At 39.0% G+C, this 20,471-nt stretch overlaps 1 protein-coding gene across 1 annotated transcript; it reads left to right on the forward strand.

The window, feature by feature from the left end:
* The first annotated feature begins 18,399 nt into the window (after positions 1-18,399).
* Positions 18,400-19,382, forward strand: LOC103211003 (olfactory receptor 2B2-like). The gene is given in 2 exon segments (XM_007956909.1): positions 18,400-19,327; positions 19,330-19,382. Coding segments are annotated over 2 exon segments (981 nt in total).
* Positions 19,383-20,471: the final 1,089 nt, after the last annotated feature.

Raw genomic sequence — 20,471 nt, forward strand, 5'->3', positions numbered from 1 at the left:
AAAGTGAGAGAGAGAGAGAGAGCTTAGGTGGTATAATGTTTAAGGCATTTGGCTGCTAACCAAAGGTTGGCAGTTCAAACCCACCAGCCACTCTGCAGAAGAAAGATATGGCCTTGGAAACCCTGTGGGGGCAGCATCTTCTCTGCCCTCCTCTAACTTCACAAGTGGGAGAGAGAAAGATCAATACCAACAGCCCAAAACTGATTCTTATGGGCCAGAAATGCCACCAACCTTCACTCTTTTTGCTAACTCTGACACTAACCTTCCCTCCCACTATGTTCTCTCCTTCTCTGCTGTGTTCAATAATTCGTTGCAATGGCCATAGAGAAGTCACAAACAATACTCATGATTATGGGGTTTGTTAGGGAAGTAAGAAGCTACAATTCAGGTTCAGGAATATGCTCAGAATATAATTCTTTGATAAGGAGTCTTCCTTCAGTCATACCTGTCTGGCTTTTGACCTCTTGGCCTGGCCTCTGCCCTGCTTGGTTATCTCTGCCAAGGAGATCCAGTACAGGCATCTCAGGTCCAAGGGCATGCTTCACTTCACCTCTGCCTCTTCTCCCTTGATTGCAAGAGATCCCCCTTCTGCCTCTAGGAGGGCTCATTTTAAGGCTAGCAGAATGACAAAACTGACCAATCCACACATTAGGGTCCCACACATCTTATTTGCATGGTCCCACCCCCACAAGGGTGCATGTACCTTATTTACATTACTTAAAATCTATCCAATCCCCTTGGTGGGCCATAAGCATCTTACATTTGCATAGTTGCACCCAGTCATCTGGTGGGAGTCACAAAGACCATGGCCAGGGGAGCCATATAGAGTAATACAATGTACCACAGAAACACAATGGGGGTCACTATGAGTCTGAATTAACTTCATGACAGTGAGTTTATTTTTTAAAATATATACACACATATATATTCATATCTGTAGTGCCTAAGGCATTTGACTGCTAACCAGAAGGTTGGTGGTTCAAACCCTCCAGCTGCTCTGTGGAAGAAAGATGGGATGATTTACTTCTGTAAAGATTTACCACCTCGGAAACCCAATGGGGGTCACTATGAGTTGGAACTGACTCGATGGCAGTGAGTTTGTTTTTTCTGGTGTATGTGTGTATATATATGAATATGTGTGTGTGTATGTACATATGTGTGTGTGTGTGTGTGCATTCCTGGAATCTATCCAAATTCATTTAGAACAAAATACTAAACTAACTTTGCCTATTTTTATAGAGATAGTGGACTGATACAGCTGTTTTAAGTTGTCATACTTAAAACTCAGCTCACAGCCACCCTATGTTGCTGTTACCTATGCTACAGAAGAGAACTACTCCACAGGGTTTTCTTGGCTGTAATGTTCACAAAAGCAGATCACAAAGAATTTCTTCTGTGGTGTTGCTGGATGAGTTCAAAGTACCGGTTTTTTTTTTGGTTAGTAGCCAGGAGCAAACCATTTGCACACCCAGTAACTTTTTGTACTCATTCTTTGGGGGGGAGTTAGGTACCATCGAGTCAGCTCCAGCTCCTAGCCACCTATGTATAACAGAATAAAACACTGTTCAGTCTGAGCCATCCTCACAATATTTGCTATACTTGAGCGCATCATTGCAGTCACTGTGTCAATCCTTCTTGTTGAGGGTCTTCCCCTTTTTCACTGACCCTCTACTTTACCAAGCATGATGTTCTTCTCCAGGCAGTGGTCCCTTCTCATAACCTGACCAAAGTACTAGACACAATGTCTGGCCATTCTCTCTTCTAAGGAGCATTCTGGCTGAACTTCTTCCAAGACAAATTTGTTTGTTTTTTTGCCAGTCCATGGTATTGTCAGTATTTTTCACCAAAACCATAATTCAAAGGCATCAACTCTTTTTTAGTCTTCCTTTTTTGTTGTTCAGCTTTCACAAGCATATGAGGTGACTGAAAATACCATGGTTTAGGTTAGGCACACCTTAGTCTTCAAAGTGATGTCTTTGCTTCTTAGCACTTTAAAGAGCAGATTTGGCCAGTGCAATACGACCCCTGATTTCTTGACTGCTGCTGCCGTAAGTGTTGATTGTGGATTCAAGTAAAATGAAATTCCTGACAACTTCAATCTTTTCTCTATTTACTGTGATGTTGCTTATTGGTCCAGATGTGAGGATATTTGTTTATGTTGAGGTGTAATCCATACTGAAGGCTGTAGTCTTTGATCGTCATCAGTAAGTGCTTCAAGTCATCTTCACTTTTAGCAGGGAAGGTTGTGTCATTTGCATACTGCAGGCTGTTAATGAGTCTTATTCCAATCCTGATGCCATGTTTTTCTTCATATAGTCTAGCTTCTCTGATTATTTGCTCAGCATACAGATTGAATAAGTATGGGGAAAGGATACAACCCTGACTCACACCCTTCCTGATTTTAAACCAAGCAGTATGCCCTGTTCTGTTCATATGAGTGCCTCTTGGTCTATGTACAGGTTTCTCATGAGCACAATTAAGTGTTCTGGAATTCCCATTCTTTGTAATGTTATCATAATTTGTTATGATTCACACGGTGAAATACCTTTCGGTGGTTCATAAAACATAGGTAAATATCTTTCTGGTGTTCTTTGCTTTGAGCTAAGATCCATCTGACATCAGCAATGATATTCCTCGTTTGAAACTCTCTTCTGAATCTGGCTTGAAGATTGGGCAGTTTCCTGTCAATATAAGGCCACAGCTGTTTTTGAATTATCTTCAGGAAAATTTTCTTTGTGTGATATTAATGATATTGTTGGATAATTTCAACATTCTGTTGGATCACCTTTCTTTGGAATTAACAGAAATATGGATCTCATTCAGTTGGTTGGCCAGGTAGCTGTCTTCCAAATTTCTTGACATAAATGAGTGTGCACCTCCAGCACTGCATTTGTTGAAATATCACAGTGGGTATCCCATCAATTCCTGGAGCCTTGTTTTACTTCAGTTACCTCAATGCAGCTTGGACTTCAATACCATTGGTTCTCGATCATCTGTTACTTCTTTTTAACAACAACCAATTATTTTTGGTACAGTGACTCTGTGTATTCCTTCCATCTTCTTTTGATGTCTCTTGTATTGTTTAGTATTTTGCCCATTGAATCCTTCAATATTGCAACTTTAGGCTTGAATTTTTTCTTCACTTGTTTCAGCTTGAGAAATGCTGAACATGTTCTTCCCTTTTGTTTTTCTAATTCCAAGTATTTGCAAATTTCATTATAATATTTTGCTTTGTCCTCATGAGCTGCCCTTTGAAATCTTCCATTCAGCTCTTTTACTTCATCATGTCTTCTATTTGCTTTAGGTACTGTCCTTTCAAGAACATGTTTCAGAGTCTCGTCTGACATCCATTTTGGTCTTCTTTCCCTTTCTTGTCTTTTAAATGACCTTTTGCTTTCTTCATGTGTGATGCTCTTGATGTCAACCCACAGCTCATCTGGTCTTTGGCTATAGGTGTTCAATGTGTCAATCAATTCTTCAAATGGTCTCTAAATTCAGGTGGGATATATCAAGATTGTATTTTGACTCACGTGGACTTTCTAAAATTTTCTTCAGCTTCATTTTGAACTTGTTTAGAAACAATTGGTGGTCTGTTCCACAGTCAGCTCGTGGTCTTATTTTAACTAATGATATCAAGCATCTCCACCTCCTCTTTCCACAGATGTAGTTTATTTGATTCCTGTGTATTCCACTTGGTGAGGTCCACATGTACAGTTGCTATTTATGTTTCTGAAAAATGGTATTTGCAATGAATAAGTCATTGGTCTTCCAAAATTCAATCATGCAGTCTATGGCATCATTTCTAAGGGACAGTTTTTCCAATCACTGATGCTTCTTCTTTGTTTCGAACTTAGGCATACCAATCACCAGTAATTATCAATACATCCTAATTGCATGCTTAGTCAATATCAGACTGTAGAAGTTGGTAAAAATCTTCATCTTTGACATTGGTGGTTGATGCATAAATTTGAATAATAGTAGTAACTAACTTTCTTTATATTACCCTGTCACTGACAGCACTGTACTTCAGGACAGATCTTGAAATGTTCTTTTTGATGATAAATGTGATGCCATTCCTCTTTAATTTCTCTTTCCCAGCATAGTTGACTACATGATTGTCTGATTCAAAAAGGCCAATACCAGTCTAGTTCAGCTCACTAATACCTAAGATATTGATCTTTATGTATTCCATTTCAATTTTACAACTTCCAATTCTCCTAGATTCATCCTTCATACATTCCATATTCTGAATATCAATGAATGTTTGCAGCTGTTTCTTTTCATTTTAGGTCATGCCCCATAAGCAAACGAAGGTCCATACACGTCATTAAGGTCCACTCTAATTTGAGGAGACAGCTCTTCCCCAGTCATACTGTGAGTGCCTTCCAACCTGAGGTCTTGCAACATCTTCTTGCACTATATCAGATAATGTTTCACTGTTATTCATAAAGTTCTCCAGTAATATATCAGATAGTGTTTTATTGCTATTCATAAGGTTTTCAGTGGCCAAATTTTTCAGAAGTGGATGGCCTTGTCCCTCTTTCTGGTCTATCTTAGTCTGGAAGCTCCACTGAAACCTGTCTACCATGAATGACCCTGCTGGTATTTGAAATACTGGTGACAAAACTTCCAGCATCACAGCAACATGCAAGCCACCATAGTGTGAGAAACTGATGTACGAGTGGTGAATGAACTAATACAGGATAATGAAAAAGATATTTTAAGTGTAAAAAGTAAAGTGCAAAGAATGTCTGTTGTAGTTCCCTTTCATATATGTGGGAAGAGAATACATAAAATATTTATATATATGCTCTTTTGTGCAAGAGTAAATATAGGAAGAATAAACCAGAAACTAATGAGATTGGTGATAGATGTAGAAGAGACTGAAGAATGGGGCAGTGGGAATAGGGTGGAAGGGATGAGGGGATTGACACTTTTCTGAGTATAACCTTTGTGTAGTTCTTACTTTTATTATCACAATAACTTTTCATGTATTCAAAATTTAAATAAGTAATTAAAATGACCCAGGATTGGGGGATACGAAAAAGAGTAAATGAATTAACCTGTACTACAAATGATCAACTTAACTATACTCAAGTGGGTAAGTGTGGTGGTTATGTTTGTGTGTCAACTTGGCTGGGCCTGGTTGAGTGACTGGGCAGCTGGTGGTAGTATTCCCCATGATGAAAATGGTAATCAACTCCATGGTGGAGTCTACTGGGAGCAGCTGAGTAGCTGCCTTTGGTTATGTGGTCTGCTTCCCATATATAAGAAGCAGTTTTGGGAATGATCTCTAGCTTATGGCACCCTTGGACTCTGCATGTAGCTGTGTCATTGTTCAGTAGCTTGCCATGCTGTGCTGACCTGGGGACTTACAAACGATTTGAATTGATGGCCTGCTGTGTGATTTGGTAACATTGGGACTGTGCCATTTTACTTGTCAACCTTGGGCTTGGCTGCCTCAGCAGCCAGCAGCTATCTGAGTAAAGAAAAGCCTCTAGCTTCAGTGGGCTGGGGGCTGGAGGCAGAGCTGAAGCCCAGGGCTGAGGGTCTTTCACCCAGCCCCTAGAGTCTGGCACCTTGAACTTGGACTAAAGCCTCTAAACTGTAAAAGAATAAACTCCTGTTTGTTAAGGCCATCCAATTTATGGTATATATTCTTGTCAGAGTGGCACTAGGTAACCAGAACAGTAAAGAAGAAAAGATTTAACCTAATTAAGTTTGGTAAAGAGTTGTTGTATTGGTACCACTGGCTTGGCTCTGACTCATAGTGATCCTATGTACAACAGAATGAAACACTGCCCGGTGGTACACCAACTCCATAATCCTTATTATGCTTGAGCCCATCGTTGCAGACACTGTGTCAATCCATCTTGTTGAGGGTCTTCTACTTTTTCTCTGACCCTCCACTTTACCAAGCATGATGTCCTTCTCCACAGAATGGTCTCTTCTGACAACATGACTAAAGTAAGTGAGATGATGTCTGGCCACTCTTGCTTCCAAGGAGCATTCTTCCAGGATAGATTTGTTGTTCTTCTGGCAGTCCATAGTGTTTTCAGTATTCTTCACCAACACCACAATTCAAAGGCATCAACTCTTCTTCTATCTTCCTTATTCATTGTTCAGCTTTCACATGCGTATGAGGTGAGTGAAAATACCATGGCTTATGTTAGTTGCACCTTAGTCTTTAGAGTGACATCGCTGCTCTTCAACACTTTAAAGAGGTCTTTTAAAGCAGCAGATATTCCCAGTGCAATATGACATCTGCTTTCTTGACTGCTGCTTCCATGGGTATTGCTTGTGGATCTAAGTAAAATGAAATCTTTAACTTCAATCTTTTTTCCATTTATCGTCATGTTGGTTATTGGTCCAGTTATGAGGATTTTCATCAAAATATGTACATACATACAGATGGAAGGATACAGAAATAAGGATATATGTGTGTATATTTGTGAATGTGTGTGTGCATATTATATACACATATCCATTTACACATTTCTAAACTCTATTCAAGGTTTTCAGTGACCAATTCTTTCAGAAATGGATGGCTCCATCTTTCTCCCCAGTCTGTCTTAGTCTGGGAGCTCTCCTGGAACCTGGCCACCATGGGTGACCCTGTTCATATTTGAAATACTGGTGGCATAGCCTCTAGCCTCAAAGAAACATGCAAACCACCACAGTAGGAAAACTGATCAACAAGATGGATTGACACAGTGGCTGCAAGAATGGGCATAACAGAGATTGTGAAGATGACACAGGACTTGGCAGTGTTTTGTTCTGTTGTACATGGGGTTGCTATGAGTTGGAATCAACTGGATAGCACCTAACAACAAAACACTATTCAAGAGTCCTAAACCAAGAAGGCAAACACACTGCTGTCAGGTTGATTCCAACTCATAGCAACCCCCGTGTGTTTTTAAGGCTGTAAATCCTTATGGAAGTAGATATCCTCATCTTCTTCCCACAGAACAGCTGGTGGGTTTGAACCACCTACCTTCTGGTTAGTAGCCAAATGCCTTACCCACTATGCCACCAGAGCTACATTCAAGGTTCCTAGGTGCCACAAATGATTTACATTCAACTGCTAACCCTAGAGGCTGTCATTCTAAAACAACAAAGGGATACCACATGGTTTAAAATCAGAAAGGGAGTGCGTCAAGGTTGTATCAGTTCACCATACTTATTCAATCTGTATGCCGAACAAATAACCTGAGAAGCTGGACTATATGAAGAAGAACGCAGCATCAGGATGGGAGGAAGACTCATTAACAAGCTGCAATATGCAAACGACACAACTTTGTGTGCTGAAAATGAGGATGACTTGAAGCACTTATTGCTGAAGATTAAAGACTACAGTCTACAACATGGATTATACCTCAACAAAAGAAAACAAAAATCTTCACAACTGGACCAATAAGCAGCATCACAATAAATGGAGAAAAGGTTGAAGTTGTCAAAGACTTGGTTCTACAACACCAAAGGAAGGTGCAGTGAAGATATCAGACAACATATTGCATTGGGCAAAGCTGTTGCAAAAGACCTCTTTAAAGTGCTGAAGAGCAAAGATGTCATTTTGAAGGCTAAGGGGTGCCTAACCCAAGCCATGGTATTTTTAATTGTTTAATATGCATGTGAGAGCTGGACAATTAATAAATAAGGCCAAAGAAGTATAATGCTTTTGAGTTGTGATGTTGGTGAAGAATATTGAAAGTACCATATACAACCATGCAACACACTGCCGTGGAGTCAGACTTGACTCATAGCGACCCCTCCTTGGGTTTATGAGATGATATCACTACAGAAGTAGATTGCCCAACCTTCCTTCTGAGGAGTTGCTGGTGGGTTTGAACCACCATGAATTGCCAAAAGAACTAACAAATCAGTCCTGGAAGAAGTGCAGCCAGAATGCTCCTTGGACATGAGAATGGCCAGACTCCATCTCATCTACTTTGGTCATGTTGTCAGAAGGGACCATTCCATGGAGAAGAACATCATGCTTGGTAAAGTGGAAGGTCAACAAAAAAGAAGAAAAGATAGATCCTTGTAACAATGGTTACAACAATGGGCTCAGGTATAGCAAGAATTGTGAGGCTGGCACAGGATCAGGTAGTGTTTTGTTCTGTTGTATGTAGGGCTGCTATGAGTCAGAGCTGAGCTGATGGCACCTGACAACAGCAACAACAACAGCTAACTCTAAAAGTTAGTGTCTCTAAACTGCTTGTACTGCTGCACAAGAAAAGACCAGGAAATCTGCTTTTGCTAAGATTAGCCAAGAAAACCCAACAGAGTAGTTTTACTCTACAACGCTTGAGTCACTCACCATGAGTCAGAATTGACTTGGTGGCAGCCACCACCACCACCAACAAAGTTCTGCTCACTCAGTCTAAAAAGAATAACATATCAGTAACAATGTGCACACCAAGAGCATAGACTTTGATTTCTAAATGCATTTTTCAATAAAAGGAACCACAAATCCTTGGATAAATGGTTGATTCCAGGGCTGTAGCAGCAAGAGTACAGGGTGACTTTAGAATATCTGATGGTGCCACAGAATAAGGAAATGCTCAAAAGATGATGGTGGTATGTGAAAAGGATTCAGGAATCAACTTAAAGGAGCTCACAAAAGCCAAGTCAGGGACAATTTGAGCAGCAAAATAAGCATTTAAAAATGTTTTCTCATATAATCTCATATAATGCAAAAAAAAAAAACAAAAAAAAAAAGCAACCATTGCCATGGAGTAAGATCTGACTCATAGCGACCCTTCCTTGGGTTTCTGAGGCAGTATCACTACAGAAGTAGATTGCCCAACCTTCCTTCTGAGGAGTGGCTGGTGGGTTTGAACCTCCAGCCCTCTGGTTAACAGTCAAATGCCTTAGGCAGTACACCACCAGAGTTCCTATAATCTCATATAGACATGCAATATATAAAATCTTTTTGTAAAATAGTATTAGGACCATGTCATGTACATTTTCCTCCATTTTTATCTGCTCATCAGCAATGCCTTAGGGAAATATCTCTAAGCCATCTATTAGAGCTGTAATTCCTCACTTCACAAGAATGCATATTATTCTGTCCTTAGGATAGGATAATTATTTAGAAAATTCCTTATTGAAGGACTACATTTTTCTCCATCTCTGGCCACTGAAATATTTCTACAATAAGCATCATTGCCTATTTGTCATTGTATACTGTTAATTTCCTTGCTATGAGATAGATTTCTTGTAGTGACAGTGCAAGGTTAAGAATATATGTCATTTTTAGCAGCTGACATATTTTTCTTGAGAAAACCTGCATTACTTTGAATTTGTGAGTAGTCTTTTTTCTTCATCATTATTTATGTTTTTGTCCCCAAAATTTGTTAAAAAAGCATCCTCCTCCATGTTATAGAAACTAAATCCTTCCCCCCCCTCCCAGAATTATAAACATATATTTTCCAAATCTATCCATCTGGAAATGAGATAGAAATGAGCCTCAATAATACAGCATAAGAAAATTAATTCTTACTTGATTAAATACTATAATATAAATAAAATCTCGTACTGAGGCAAACCCTCAGTAACTAGGCTTGAAAATTCAAAATTTGTGAAAGAAAAGATAGATATGTCATGCAAAGATGTACTATGGAAAAGGAAGCTGCCTTTGTGTTGTTCTGACTTATGGTGATCCAAGTTAATCAGCAATCTTCTTAACACACATTAAGTAGAGGTGTATTGTTGGATATAGAAATCAAAGGCCTGGTAACATGACCTCAGATGGAATATTAGACAATTTATATATGAAATAAAAATTTCCTTCTTCACAGAAAATTAGATAGCTTCAGAAAACTGATTGAATATTGTACCAAACAAACAAAAAACCTCCTAATTCAATAGACTAAAATTTAAACTTTTTTTTTATTTTTATTTTTATTGTGATTTGGGTGAAAGTTCACAGAACAAATTCACTTTCCATACAGAAGCTCAGGTACATTTTGTCTCATGACATTGACTGCAATTCCCCACAATGTAACAGCTCTCTTCTCACTTCCTCCTCCTAGTTACCTCTTCCCCGTGTCCTTCCCTCCCATGCATTCCTGTCCCCTGAGCTACCTCCCTGTGCATACACAGCCCTTCTATTCTCCCATGACTGATCTCTCCAAGTAGTGTATCTACCTAATGTAAATATTCAGCTCATATGCCTGTCTTTTGTTTGGCTGAAAGCCACAAGAATGGGTTCAATTCCAGACCTGAAGGGCAGCTAGGGGTCATAGTTTCAGGGGTTCCACCAAGCTCTATCAGATCAGCAAAACTGGTCCCCTTTTTTTTTAAAAAAATGATTTTGAGTTTTGTTCCACATTGTTCTCCCATTCTACCCAGGATCTCCTACACAGATCCGCCTCCAAATGGTTGACAGAGGTAGCCGGGCACCCTCTAGTTCCTCTGGTCTCATAGTCTTATAAGCTGAGGATCTCATGGTGTACCAGTCCCTTGGACTAATTGTTTTCATGTGTCTTTGGTTTTCTTCATTCCTCTTTGCCCTGGAGAGACCCATCGTTGCATCTAGATGTCTGCTTGTATACCAGTTGCTACTCACCAAAGTAGGATGTGGAACAATTTTTTTGTCTAGTATGTTATGCCAATTGAGTTTGATGTCCCCTGCAACTATGGTCTTGAGCCCACAGGTCCAACTACTCACTCCCTCTGGGTAGCTGGCTGTGGCCAAGAAGTGACTACAACTTTGTCCCTTGTCAACTTTACTATATGCCTGGGAATTCTTACAGAACATACAAATACACTTGTAGAAACATTGTTGCCAACCCTATATATGGTCTTGGGTACACTCCCCGCTGCATAGACATACCTAATAATTCAGCCTGTCTATCCATCTAGCCACCCATAGATCCATGTTTGCCTTCACTGACAACATAGCACTGTATGTACAAAAGGGTTCATTTTTGTTGTCTATATCACCCACACACCTCTCTATGTCTTCCTTTTCCTCAAAAAAAAAAAAATCCTCTGAATGTTACAATTGATTTGCTAATGACAACAATGTCCTGGTCATCTGTAATACGTCATCCTTATCCTCTAATTACCACTGTGTTGATCACTGACATTTGGTACATTGCCCTTCTCTTCACCCAAATCAATACCTGTATCTATGTATCTAGCAGTGTTCCCCCCACTACCCTTCCAACCCTGGTAACAAACCAAGAAAATTTCCTTCCGTATATAAACTTTTCTTGACTTTTTACAATAATGGACTAATACAATATTTGTCCTTCTGTGATTGACTTATTTCACTGAGAATAATGTCCTCCAAGTTCATCAATGAATATTTAAACTTTCTTTGATAGAGTATTTTAATCCTACTTTAGTTTCTATTGTCTTAGAAAAAGTTGAGGATTCAGTCCCTAGAGAAAGGTTTTGCACAGCAAATCTATGATGAAAGAGGACTATGGCTTTATAAAGTCTCCTCCCTCTCTCTTCTCACCAGGTATAGGGTTAATTACTATAAACTATGGGGGAGAGTTTTGCAATTCAGTGTTTGTAAGTTCTGCCAGAGACCAAAACAAACATGAATATTGATAGACAGTACATGACATTTCTTACTCATTTTGGCAAACTGGTTGGAAAAAATCCTCTGTTACAATTGATTTGCTAATGACAACAATGCCCTGGTTATCTGCAATACTTCATCCTTATCCTCCAATTACCTGTGAGTGGAGAGCTCATGACCTACTACATACTGAGTGGAACTAAAAGAAGTTTAATGAATTTCATCAAATCAGTTATACAATTAAACAGCATATGAAAATGTCATTGTATCTGTGCACTTTAAATTAATTTTATTTGAATTCAAGGCTTTTTGAATAAATATAAATTGATTCATCTCTAATGCTTAAAATGGAGGTAAGTAGAATACATTTCAGTAGATTACTAAATAATATACTAAAATTTATGCATTCTAAGTACTCTTCTTGTGAACTGTTTATAATTTAAATCTCAAGAGGAGACAAAATTATCTGCTAGAAAAAAATTTGACTCACTTAACTTCAGTTTCTATATATAGTTTTTATTTAATAGACAATGCTGTTTGGAGCAAATTTGTAATTTGTATGAGATATAGCAACTTTAAAGCAGATGAGTGTCATGTTCTAAATTCACTCTGCTTCTTACTAGCTCTAAGACCTTGGGAAAGTACTGAAACTCTCTGAGCACATAATTTCAGATTTCTGCATACCAAATTAGTGTTTCATAAACTGGAAATTTTGGGGGACAAACATCCTTGTACAGTTATGCCATGCTGCAATGTATCAGCTAAGTTGAAACATTGACTAGTATTACTCATCCTTATAGTCCAGCATGAAGGTGGAAATTCTCTATGGTTTTTGGAAGACTTCTGTACATTCACAGGGGCATGTGGTAATTTGAGAAAACATGAAACTAAACAGTCATAATGACCCCTCCTTGGGTTTCCAAGGTGGTATCACTATGGAAGTAAATTGCCCAACCTTCCTTCCGAGGAGTGGCTAGTGGGTTTGAACCTCAGGGCTTCTAGTTAGCAGTCACATGCCTTAGGCACCATACCACCAGAGCTCCTATAAAAGAAAATAGAAAACTGAAAATGTATATCTAGTATAAGCAAGTATATGGAGATGAAAGTTTATTAGTGGTTACCAGGGGCAAGTGAGAGGGAGGAGAAAAGGGAGACACAATGTTTGGAGGACACTGAGCTTCTGTTAAGGGTGATAGAAAAATTCAGGAAGGATTGATTAATGGTGATGGTTGAACATGATGAATGTGTAGTTAATTACAACTGACCTGTACATGTGAAGAATGTAGAAATGGCAAATGTTTTGTTACCTATATATTTACCACAATAAGAAATAAAGAAAGAAAATGATAATATTCCAGAAGATAAAACTGACATCCAAAGCTATTAACTAAATAGTCCAATTATACATCAACTTACTGGCAGATTTGGAACTAAAACTCTTGTTACCTCTCTTATCCCATTGCTCTTCTCATAGTGCAGATTAAAAACAAATTTCCGAGGCTTTGTCGAATCTCATATTTTTAATGTTCAAGCTCAAATGTGGAATGAGCAAATCCACAAGATCAACCAATATATACAGGTAAAAAAGGAGGTGATGATGTGTTCTAAACCATAGGTTAAAATGTTCTAAGATAATGACAGATAAGCTTTAAATAAAATGCTGATAAATTCTATCAGCAGTTTCTAATTTTTTTTCTTCCATTAATTTCTGTTTTCACCCTGTAGCTGTGTACCCTTTCTGATTCCCTTGGTACGTCACATAATTCAAATACTTTGTTTTGCTTTCCAATTGAATGGTTGATACTGCAAATGAGAATAATATCATGTTGAGATCCTGGTAAAAGTAGAGGATTCTGCTCTATGGTGTTTGACTTATTAACCACAACTGCAAACAATGGGCAAGTTGTTAACAGGTAAATAATCAGTAGCCTATAATATCAGATAGTGCAGATATGAACTTCTTAGTTATTATTATTATTTTAAACAGTTACTAATGAACCCTTCAGTCCTAATAATAAGAATAAAACCCAAATTAAAATTACTTAAAACTCCTAAAATGCAAATGATACAACTATTTAATCTGAAGATACGCTTTCAAGAGTGGGTAAATATTTGAGGTTAATGGGTGTTTGGAAGATAAGCAGATGTGCACAGAAGTGAGTAAGACAGAAAATGAGAAGTCAGTGCTCTGAAATCTCCTGTTTCCTTCCCACCTTTCCTTCTTACCCCATCATCCTTATTCTGCTCCAGTGCTGCCTGTTAGAGTGATAAATGTATTTTTTTTTTCACATCCTGTTGCCCTCACTATTACAGAACTTGGGGTGATATCACATATGACAAGAAACAATAGCCAATATGTTGTGTTGATGACAAAACCGGTTTATTACATTAATAAGTACTGAGTTTCAGGGTGAAGGGGTCAAATTGCTGCAAAGGAGTTAACTGACTTCTTCTGTAACTTCAACAGAGAGGGTCTCAGAGTTCTAGAGGAGAAATATGAGATCAAGTGCCCCTTAGGAAAGGCCCTTGGCAGAGGAAAAAAGGAGAAAACACATGCAAAGTCCTCAGTGATAATATGCCTCCTGAGCAATAACACTAAGATTATTTCACTTTTCAATATTACAGTCTGTGACTTTATATCTTAGTGTTGAAACAGGAACACTTCTGAGAATGGGTGGCTCTATCATTGACTGTGTCAGGACAGCGGAAATAAATTAGACAGTCCTGGGTAAACTGACACTGCTATTCGTAAGGTTATCAGCAGCCATTTTTTTCAGAAGGGGATTTCCCTGTCCTTCTTCCTAGTCTGTCTTATTCTGGAAGTTCTGCTGAAAGTTGTCCACTATGGGTGACACTGCTGGTGTTTGCAATATCAGTGGCATTACTACCAGTATCATAACAATAAGCAAGCCACCACAGCATGACAAATTGACAGATGAGTGGGGGTAAATTGGGCCACTCCAATTATGTAGATTTGAGGGGATCTGTACAAAACTCAAGGAAATTGTGAAGTATGTGGTATTCATCTTTAATGAAGCCATTTATTCTGTTTTGCCAAATTCCTCAACAAGGCTCTTTCATCAATAAGATCAAAACATGGTCACAGATTCCATCATTTAGAAAAGATCCTTTAAGAGCCTTTCCTCACAGAAATTTAAATAAATACTAAGAGTTTAAAAAATTAAATTCCTTCTAAAGATTTGCACCTTTTGGGGAATCAAAGTTAAAGTAAAACAATGCTATTCTGAGAGTGAAATACAGAAAGTGAGCTGGTAAGTGTGTGGATCCATTGTCCATGCATGCCATTCAGTCAATTCAGACTCATAGCAACCCTATAGGACAGAGTAGAACTGCCCCATAGGGTTTCCAAAGCTGTAATCTTTATGGTAGCTGACTGCCACTTCTTTCTCCAGTGGAGCAGCTGGTGGGTACTAACTGCTGACCTTTGTATTTCCAGTCAAGGGCTTAACCACTGCACCATCAGGGCTCCTAGTCTTAGAGTAAAATATAGAAAGTGAGTTGGTGAGTAGATGTTGAAAAAAATTATTGTAAAATTAATGCTTGCTTATCAAACAATTAGAACAAAAACATTATGAGCAAATTCTGCTTTACTTTTCCTATCCCTATTTCAGGTTAAAGCTTTCTTCTGAGTCCTTCCAAATAACTTTCTATTTATATATAAGCATTTATAGATATAAAAATGGATGTCAAATAATATGTTATGATATGATATCCTCTTTCTTTAGCTGATGGGATCATGCTATATAAATGTTCAACAACTTTCTTTTTTCACTTAAAAGTACATTTGAATGTCACTGTACATCTGTACCTATGACTATATACCTCAAATTTCTTATCAGCTGAGCTTAAGGGTACTTTTTTTTTTTTTTTTTAATTGTGATTTGGATGAAATTTACAGAGCAAATTCACTTTCCTTACAGTAGTTCACATACACTTTGTCTCATAACATTGATGACAATTTACCACAATGCAACAGCTCCCCTCCCACTTCCTCCCGATAGTGACCTCTTCCCTGTGTCCATCCCTCCATGCGCTCCTGCCCCCTGAGCTGTCCCCCTGTGCATAAACAGACCTTCTTTCTCCCATGTTTGTTCTCTCCAAGGGGTGTATCTACCTCAGGTAAATGTTCAACTCATATGTCTGTCTTTTGTTTGGCTAGAAGCCACAGGTGTGAGTTCAATTCCAGACCCAAAAGGCAGCTAGGGGCCATAGTCTCAGTGGTTCCATCAGGCTCTATCAGACCAGCAAACCTGGTCCCTCCCTTTTTTTTTCCCAAATAATTTTGAATTTTGTTCTACATTGTTCTTCCTCTATCCAGGGTCTCTTACATAGATCCCACTCCAAGTGGTTGACAGTGGTAGCCAGGCACCATCTAGTTCTTCTGGTCTCATAGTCATATAGTCTGAGGATCACGTGGTGTACCAGTCACTAGGACTAATTGTTTCCATGAACTTTTGGTTTGCTTCATTCTTCTTTGCTCTGGACGAGAAGAGACCCATCATTGCATCTAGATGGCTGCTTGCAAGCTTTTAAGATCCCAGTCACTACTTGCCAAAGTAGGAGGTGGAACAATGTTTTGTGTAGTGTTATGGCAATTGAGCTTGATGTCCCCTGTGACTATGGTCCTGAGGCCACAGGTTCAACTACTCAGTCCCTCTGGGTAACTGGTTGTGACCAAGAAGTGACTACAACCTTGCCTTAAGGGGACTTTTTGAGGGGATTAGTAGCTGTACAAAATGTAGATGATTAAAATTGTTGTTGTTGTTATGTGCCATCGAGTCGGCCCCGACTCATAGCGACCCCTCCTTGGGTTTCCAAGGCAGTATCACTACGGATATACACTGTTTATATTTTGATGAGTATAAATTTTAATGAATAATTTATATTCCAATATTGAGTAAATAATTAAAAAATTTCATGTCATGGAAAGATTTGGTTGGAATGAATAAATTTTTAGCTGATGGAGTTGACTTGTACCAGTGCTTCCAGGAAATTTAGGACTCTGAGTTGTTTCTGCCCAAAGTGTCTCAAAGTCTCTGCATCACTGTCATACTTCCACTACATAGCTGTGTATCTATCTATGTGCCTGTCACTATGCCAGGCCATTTACATTAAAGATCAAATGTATACTTCACGACAAATGGTAATTATGACCCTGTTGTTGAGGTTTGAAGATTATGGAGGGAATTAGAAAGTGAGTTTAGAACTTGTAGAGTCACTTTCCATTGGTGGTTGTTAGCTGTCATTGGATTATTGCACAATCCATAAACAACAGAACAAAAATCTGACCAGTCCTGTGCCATGTCCTGTGCCATTCCTGTGATGATTGGTTTGGGATCATTTTTCAAAAGTAGGTCACTAGGCCTTTCTTCCTAGGCCTTCTTAATCTGGAAGCTGTCCTGAAGCCTGTTCAGCACCATAGCAATACACAACCCTTCTCAGATGGACAGGTGCTGGCTACACATGAGTTGCATTGGCCAGGAATTGAACCTGGGTCTCCCCCATGGAAGACAACAAGTCTACCACTGAGCCACCACTGCCTCCTTTCTTTTCTACTGGTAAGTCTCTAAAATGTAAATGAAAAGTTCTAAAAATCATAAGTAATTACTTTCTGTGCCTCTCAGAGACTTGGATCCTTACAGTTCTTTTCATCCACACTTTGCCCTATTTCTATATTTCTAAAGGGCTGAGACTAAGCTGTGTGCATTTAATAGATTACTTATACTTCACAAGATAACTTTAAAAAGTATTATTATCTTCATTTTACAAATGGAGAGTCTGAAGATCAGAGGATAAGAAACATTCCCAGGGGAATGTAACTAATTTGGAAAGGTAGGGATATGAGCCCAGACCTGTCAGACTGCAAATTCCACTCCTCAGAAGGAAGATTGGGCAGTCTACTTCCATAGTGAAACTGCCTCGGAAACCCAAGGAGGAGTTGCTAAGAGTCGGATTGACTCCATGGCAGTGGGTGGGTATACAACTTCTATGAGTACTCTTAGGAAAAAGCATTTGACTGCTAACCAGAAGGCTGGTGGTTCAAACCCACCAGCCACTCCTTGGAAGGAAGATTGGGCAATCTACTTCCACAGAGATACATCCTTGGAAACCCAAGGAGGGGTTACTATGAATTGGATCTGACTCGATGACAGTCAGTTTTGTTTTTCTCCTTCAAATATGTTCGATAACTTACCAGATCATTGATAGATATTTTTCTTTTGAAGAAAGGTGTGGAATTTAATGATTCACATGATCAGGAAAACTCATTGACATTGAGGAGAAATACCAAATGGCAGGAACTGTGTCCACATCTACCTAACAGTAGCTATCTAGGCAGAATGAAATGAGAACAATGTGTCTACACAATAACAAAGATCTAAGGATAAATTTTGTGAACACTGAAACTGATGATGTACCTTTAATTTTTGATATTTACTTTGCTAATATGTTATCTGTCATCGAGTTGGCCCGACTCATAGTGACCCCTCCTTAGGTTTCCGACACAGTATCACTACGGAAGTAGATTGCCCAACCTTCCTTCTGAGGAGTGACTGGTGGGTTTGAACCACCAGCCTTCTGGTTAGCAGTCAAGTGCCTTAGGCACTATGCTACCAGAGCTTCTAATATACTGTTACAAATATAGAAATTCACTTGAATAACTTGGAAAGATATATTTGTATTTTTAATCGATACATTATATATTATTAATAGTATTGTTCTATTAATTTATATAAATTGCTAGAAAAATGATTATAACTAACTGACATAGTCCATAACTATGCCTTTATTGAAATGCTGGCTTTTTATATTTCAGGGAACCAAGAGTTGAACCATTTAACATGAATAAGAAAAATGAGAGCATCCCATGGGAGTTCATCTTGTTAGGTTTCTCAGATCAACCATGGCTGGAGCTTCCGCTCTTTGTGGTGTTCCTGGTTTCCTATATCTTGACAATCTTTGCCAATTTGGCCATAATTTTTGTGGCACATCTGGACCCCAAACTCCATACTCCCATGTATTTCTTTCTTACTAATCTGTCTCTCCTGGACCTTTGCTACACCACCAGTATAGTTCCACAAATGCTGGTAAACATATGCAGTGCCAGGAAGGTGATTAGTTATGGTGGTTGTGTGGCCCAACTTTTCATTTTCTTGGCCTTGGGTTCCACTGAATGTCTTCTCCTGGCCGTCATGTCCTTTGATAGGTTTGTAGCTATTTGTCGGCCTCTCCATTACTCAGTCATCATGCACCAAAAGCTCTGCCTCCAATTGGCAGCAGCATCCTGGATTAGTGGCTTTAGCAACTCAGTTCTGCAGTCCACCTTGACACTTCAGATGCCACTTTGTGGTCACAAAACAGTGGACCATTTCTTCTGTGAAGTCCCTGCTTTGCTAAAGTTGTCCTGTGTTGACACAACAGCAAATGAGGCTGAACTCTTCTTCTTCTGTGTGCCATTCCTTCTAATACCCCTGACACTCATCCTTATATCATATGCTTTCATTGTCCGAGCAGTGTTGAGAATACAGTCAGCAGAAGGTCGGCAAAAGGCATTTGGGATATGTGGCTCCCATCTAATTGTGGTGTTACTTTTTTATGGCACTGGTATCTATATGTATATGCAACCACCATCCCCTACCTCCAAAGACCGGGGAAAGATGGTGTCCCTTATCTATGGAGTCATCACACCCATGATGAACCCCCTTATATACACTCTTAGAAACAAAGATGTAAAGGGAGCTTTTAAGAGGTTGGTTATAAAGGTCCTCTTGATCAAGACATAAGAGGTACATTAGGCTTTGCTAAAGACTTGAAATTTACTTAGCTGAATAATTAAATCTCTCCTAATTGTTGTATTTTTTTTTTATCCTTTTAGAACTATTATAATGATTATCCTCAAATAAAATTTCATTGACAGAGGACTACTTTTTTTCTTACTGCTTAAATATATTCATTATTTATTGCTGCATCCCCATAACTGGTCTTTTAAGATTCCCAAAATAGTATAAGGTTGAGCAATCTACTTTCTTAGTGATACTGCCTTGGAAACCCAAGGAGGGGTCGCTATGAGTAGGGTCCAACTCGATGGCACATAACAACAATAGGTTTATACCACTGATTTGTATAGTTGGGAAAGAGCAGATATCTTTCAGACTAGAATAAATGCTATGAAACGTTTCTTCAAAAGCAACATTTTTATATACATATAATCAAGCACACACAAACACATATGCAAATTTTTTTCAGACAATATAGGAGGTCTAACTCTGGTGGCATAGTGCCTAAGGCATTTGACTGCGAACCAGAAGGGTGGCAGTTCAAACCCGCCAGCCACTCCTCCGAAGGAAGATTGGGCAATCTACTTCCATGGTGATAGCATGGTGAAACTCAAGAAGGGGTCACTATGAGTTGGATCTGAGTCAATTGGTTTATTCAAATCAAACCAAACCAAACTCACTGCCGTGGAGTCATTTCTGACTCATAGCAACTTCCTTTGGGTTTCCAGGGTGGTAAATTTTTATGGAAGTAGATTGCCCAGTCTTCCTTCCATGGAACAGATCGTGGGTTTGAACTGCCAACCTTCTGGTTAGCAGGCAAATGCCTTAGGCACTATGTCATGAGAGCTCCTTAGGAGGTCTAATACCAAAAAACCAAACTCACTGTGGTGGAGTGGGATCCGACTCATAGTGACCCCTCTTTGGGTTTCCGAGGCGAAGTATCACTATGGAAGTAGGTTGCCTAAACTTCTTTCTAAGGAGTGGCTGGTGGGTTTGAACAGCCAGCCTTCTAGTTAGCAGTCAAATGCCTTAGGGATAGAAGTCCATAAAACCACTCATAGACCATGCCTCTTAAATATAGATATAAGGTCAATTAAGAAAAACTAAGGTCAAGAGCCCTAGCTTAATTTTTTAAC

Source organism: Orycteropus afer, unplaced genomic scaffold, assembly GCF_000298275.1.
Source record: "Orycteropus afer afer isolate SDZICR_OR568_19922 unplaced genomic scaffold, OryAfe1.0 scaffold00684, whole genome shotgun sequence".
Lineage (NCBI taxonomy): Eukaryota > Metazoa > Chordata > Mammalia > Tubulidentata > Orycteropodidae > Orycteropus > Orycteropus afer.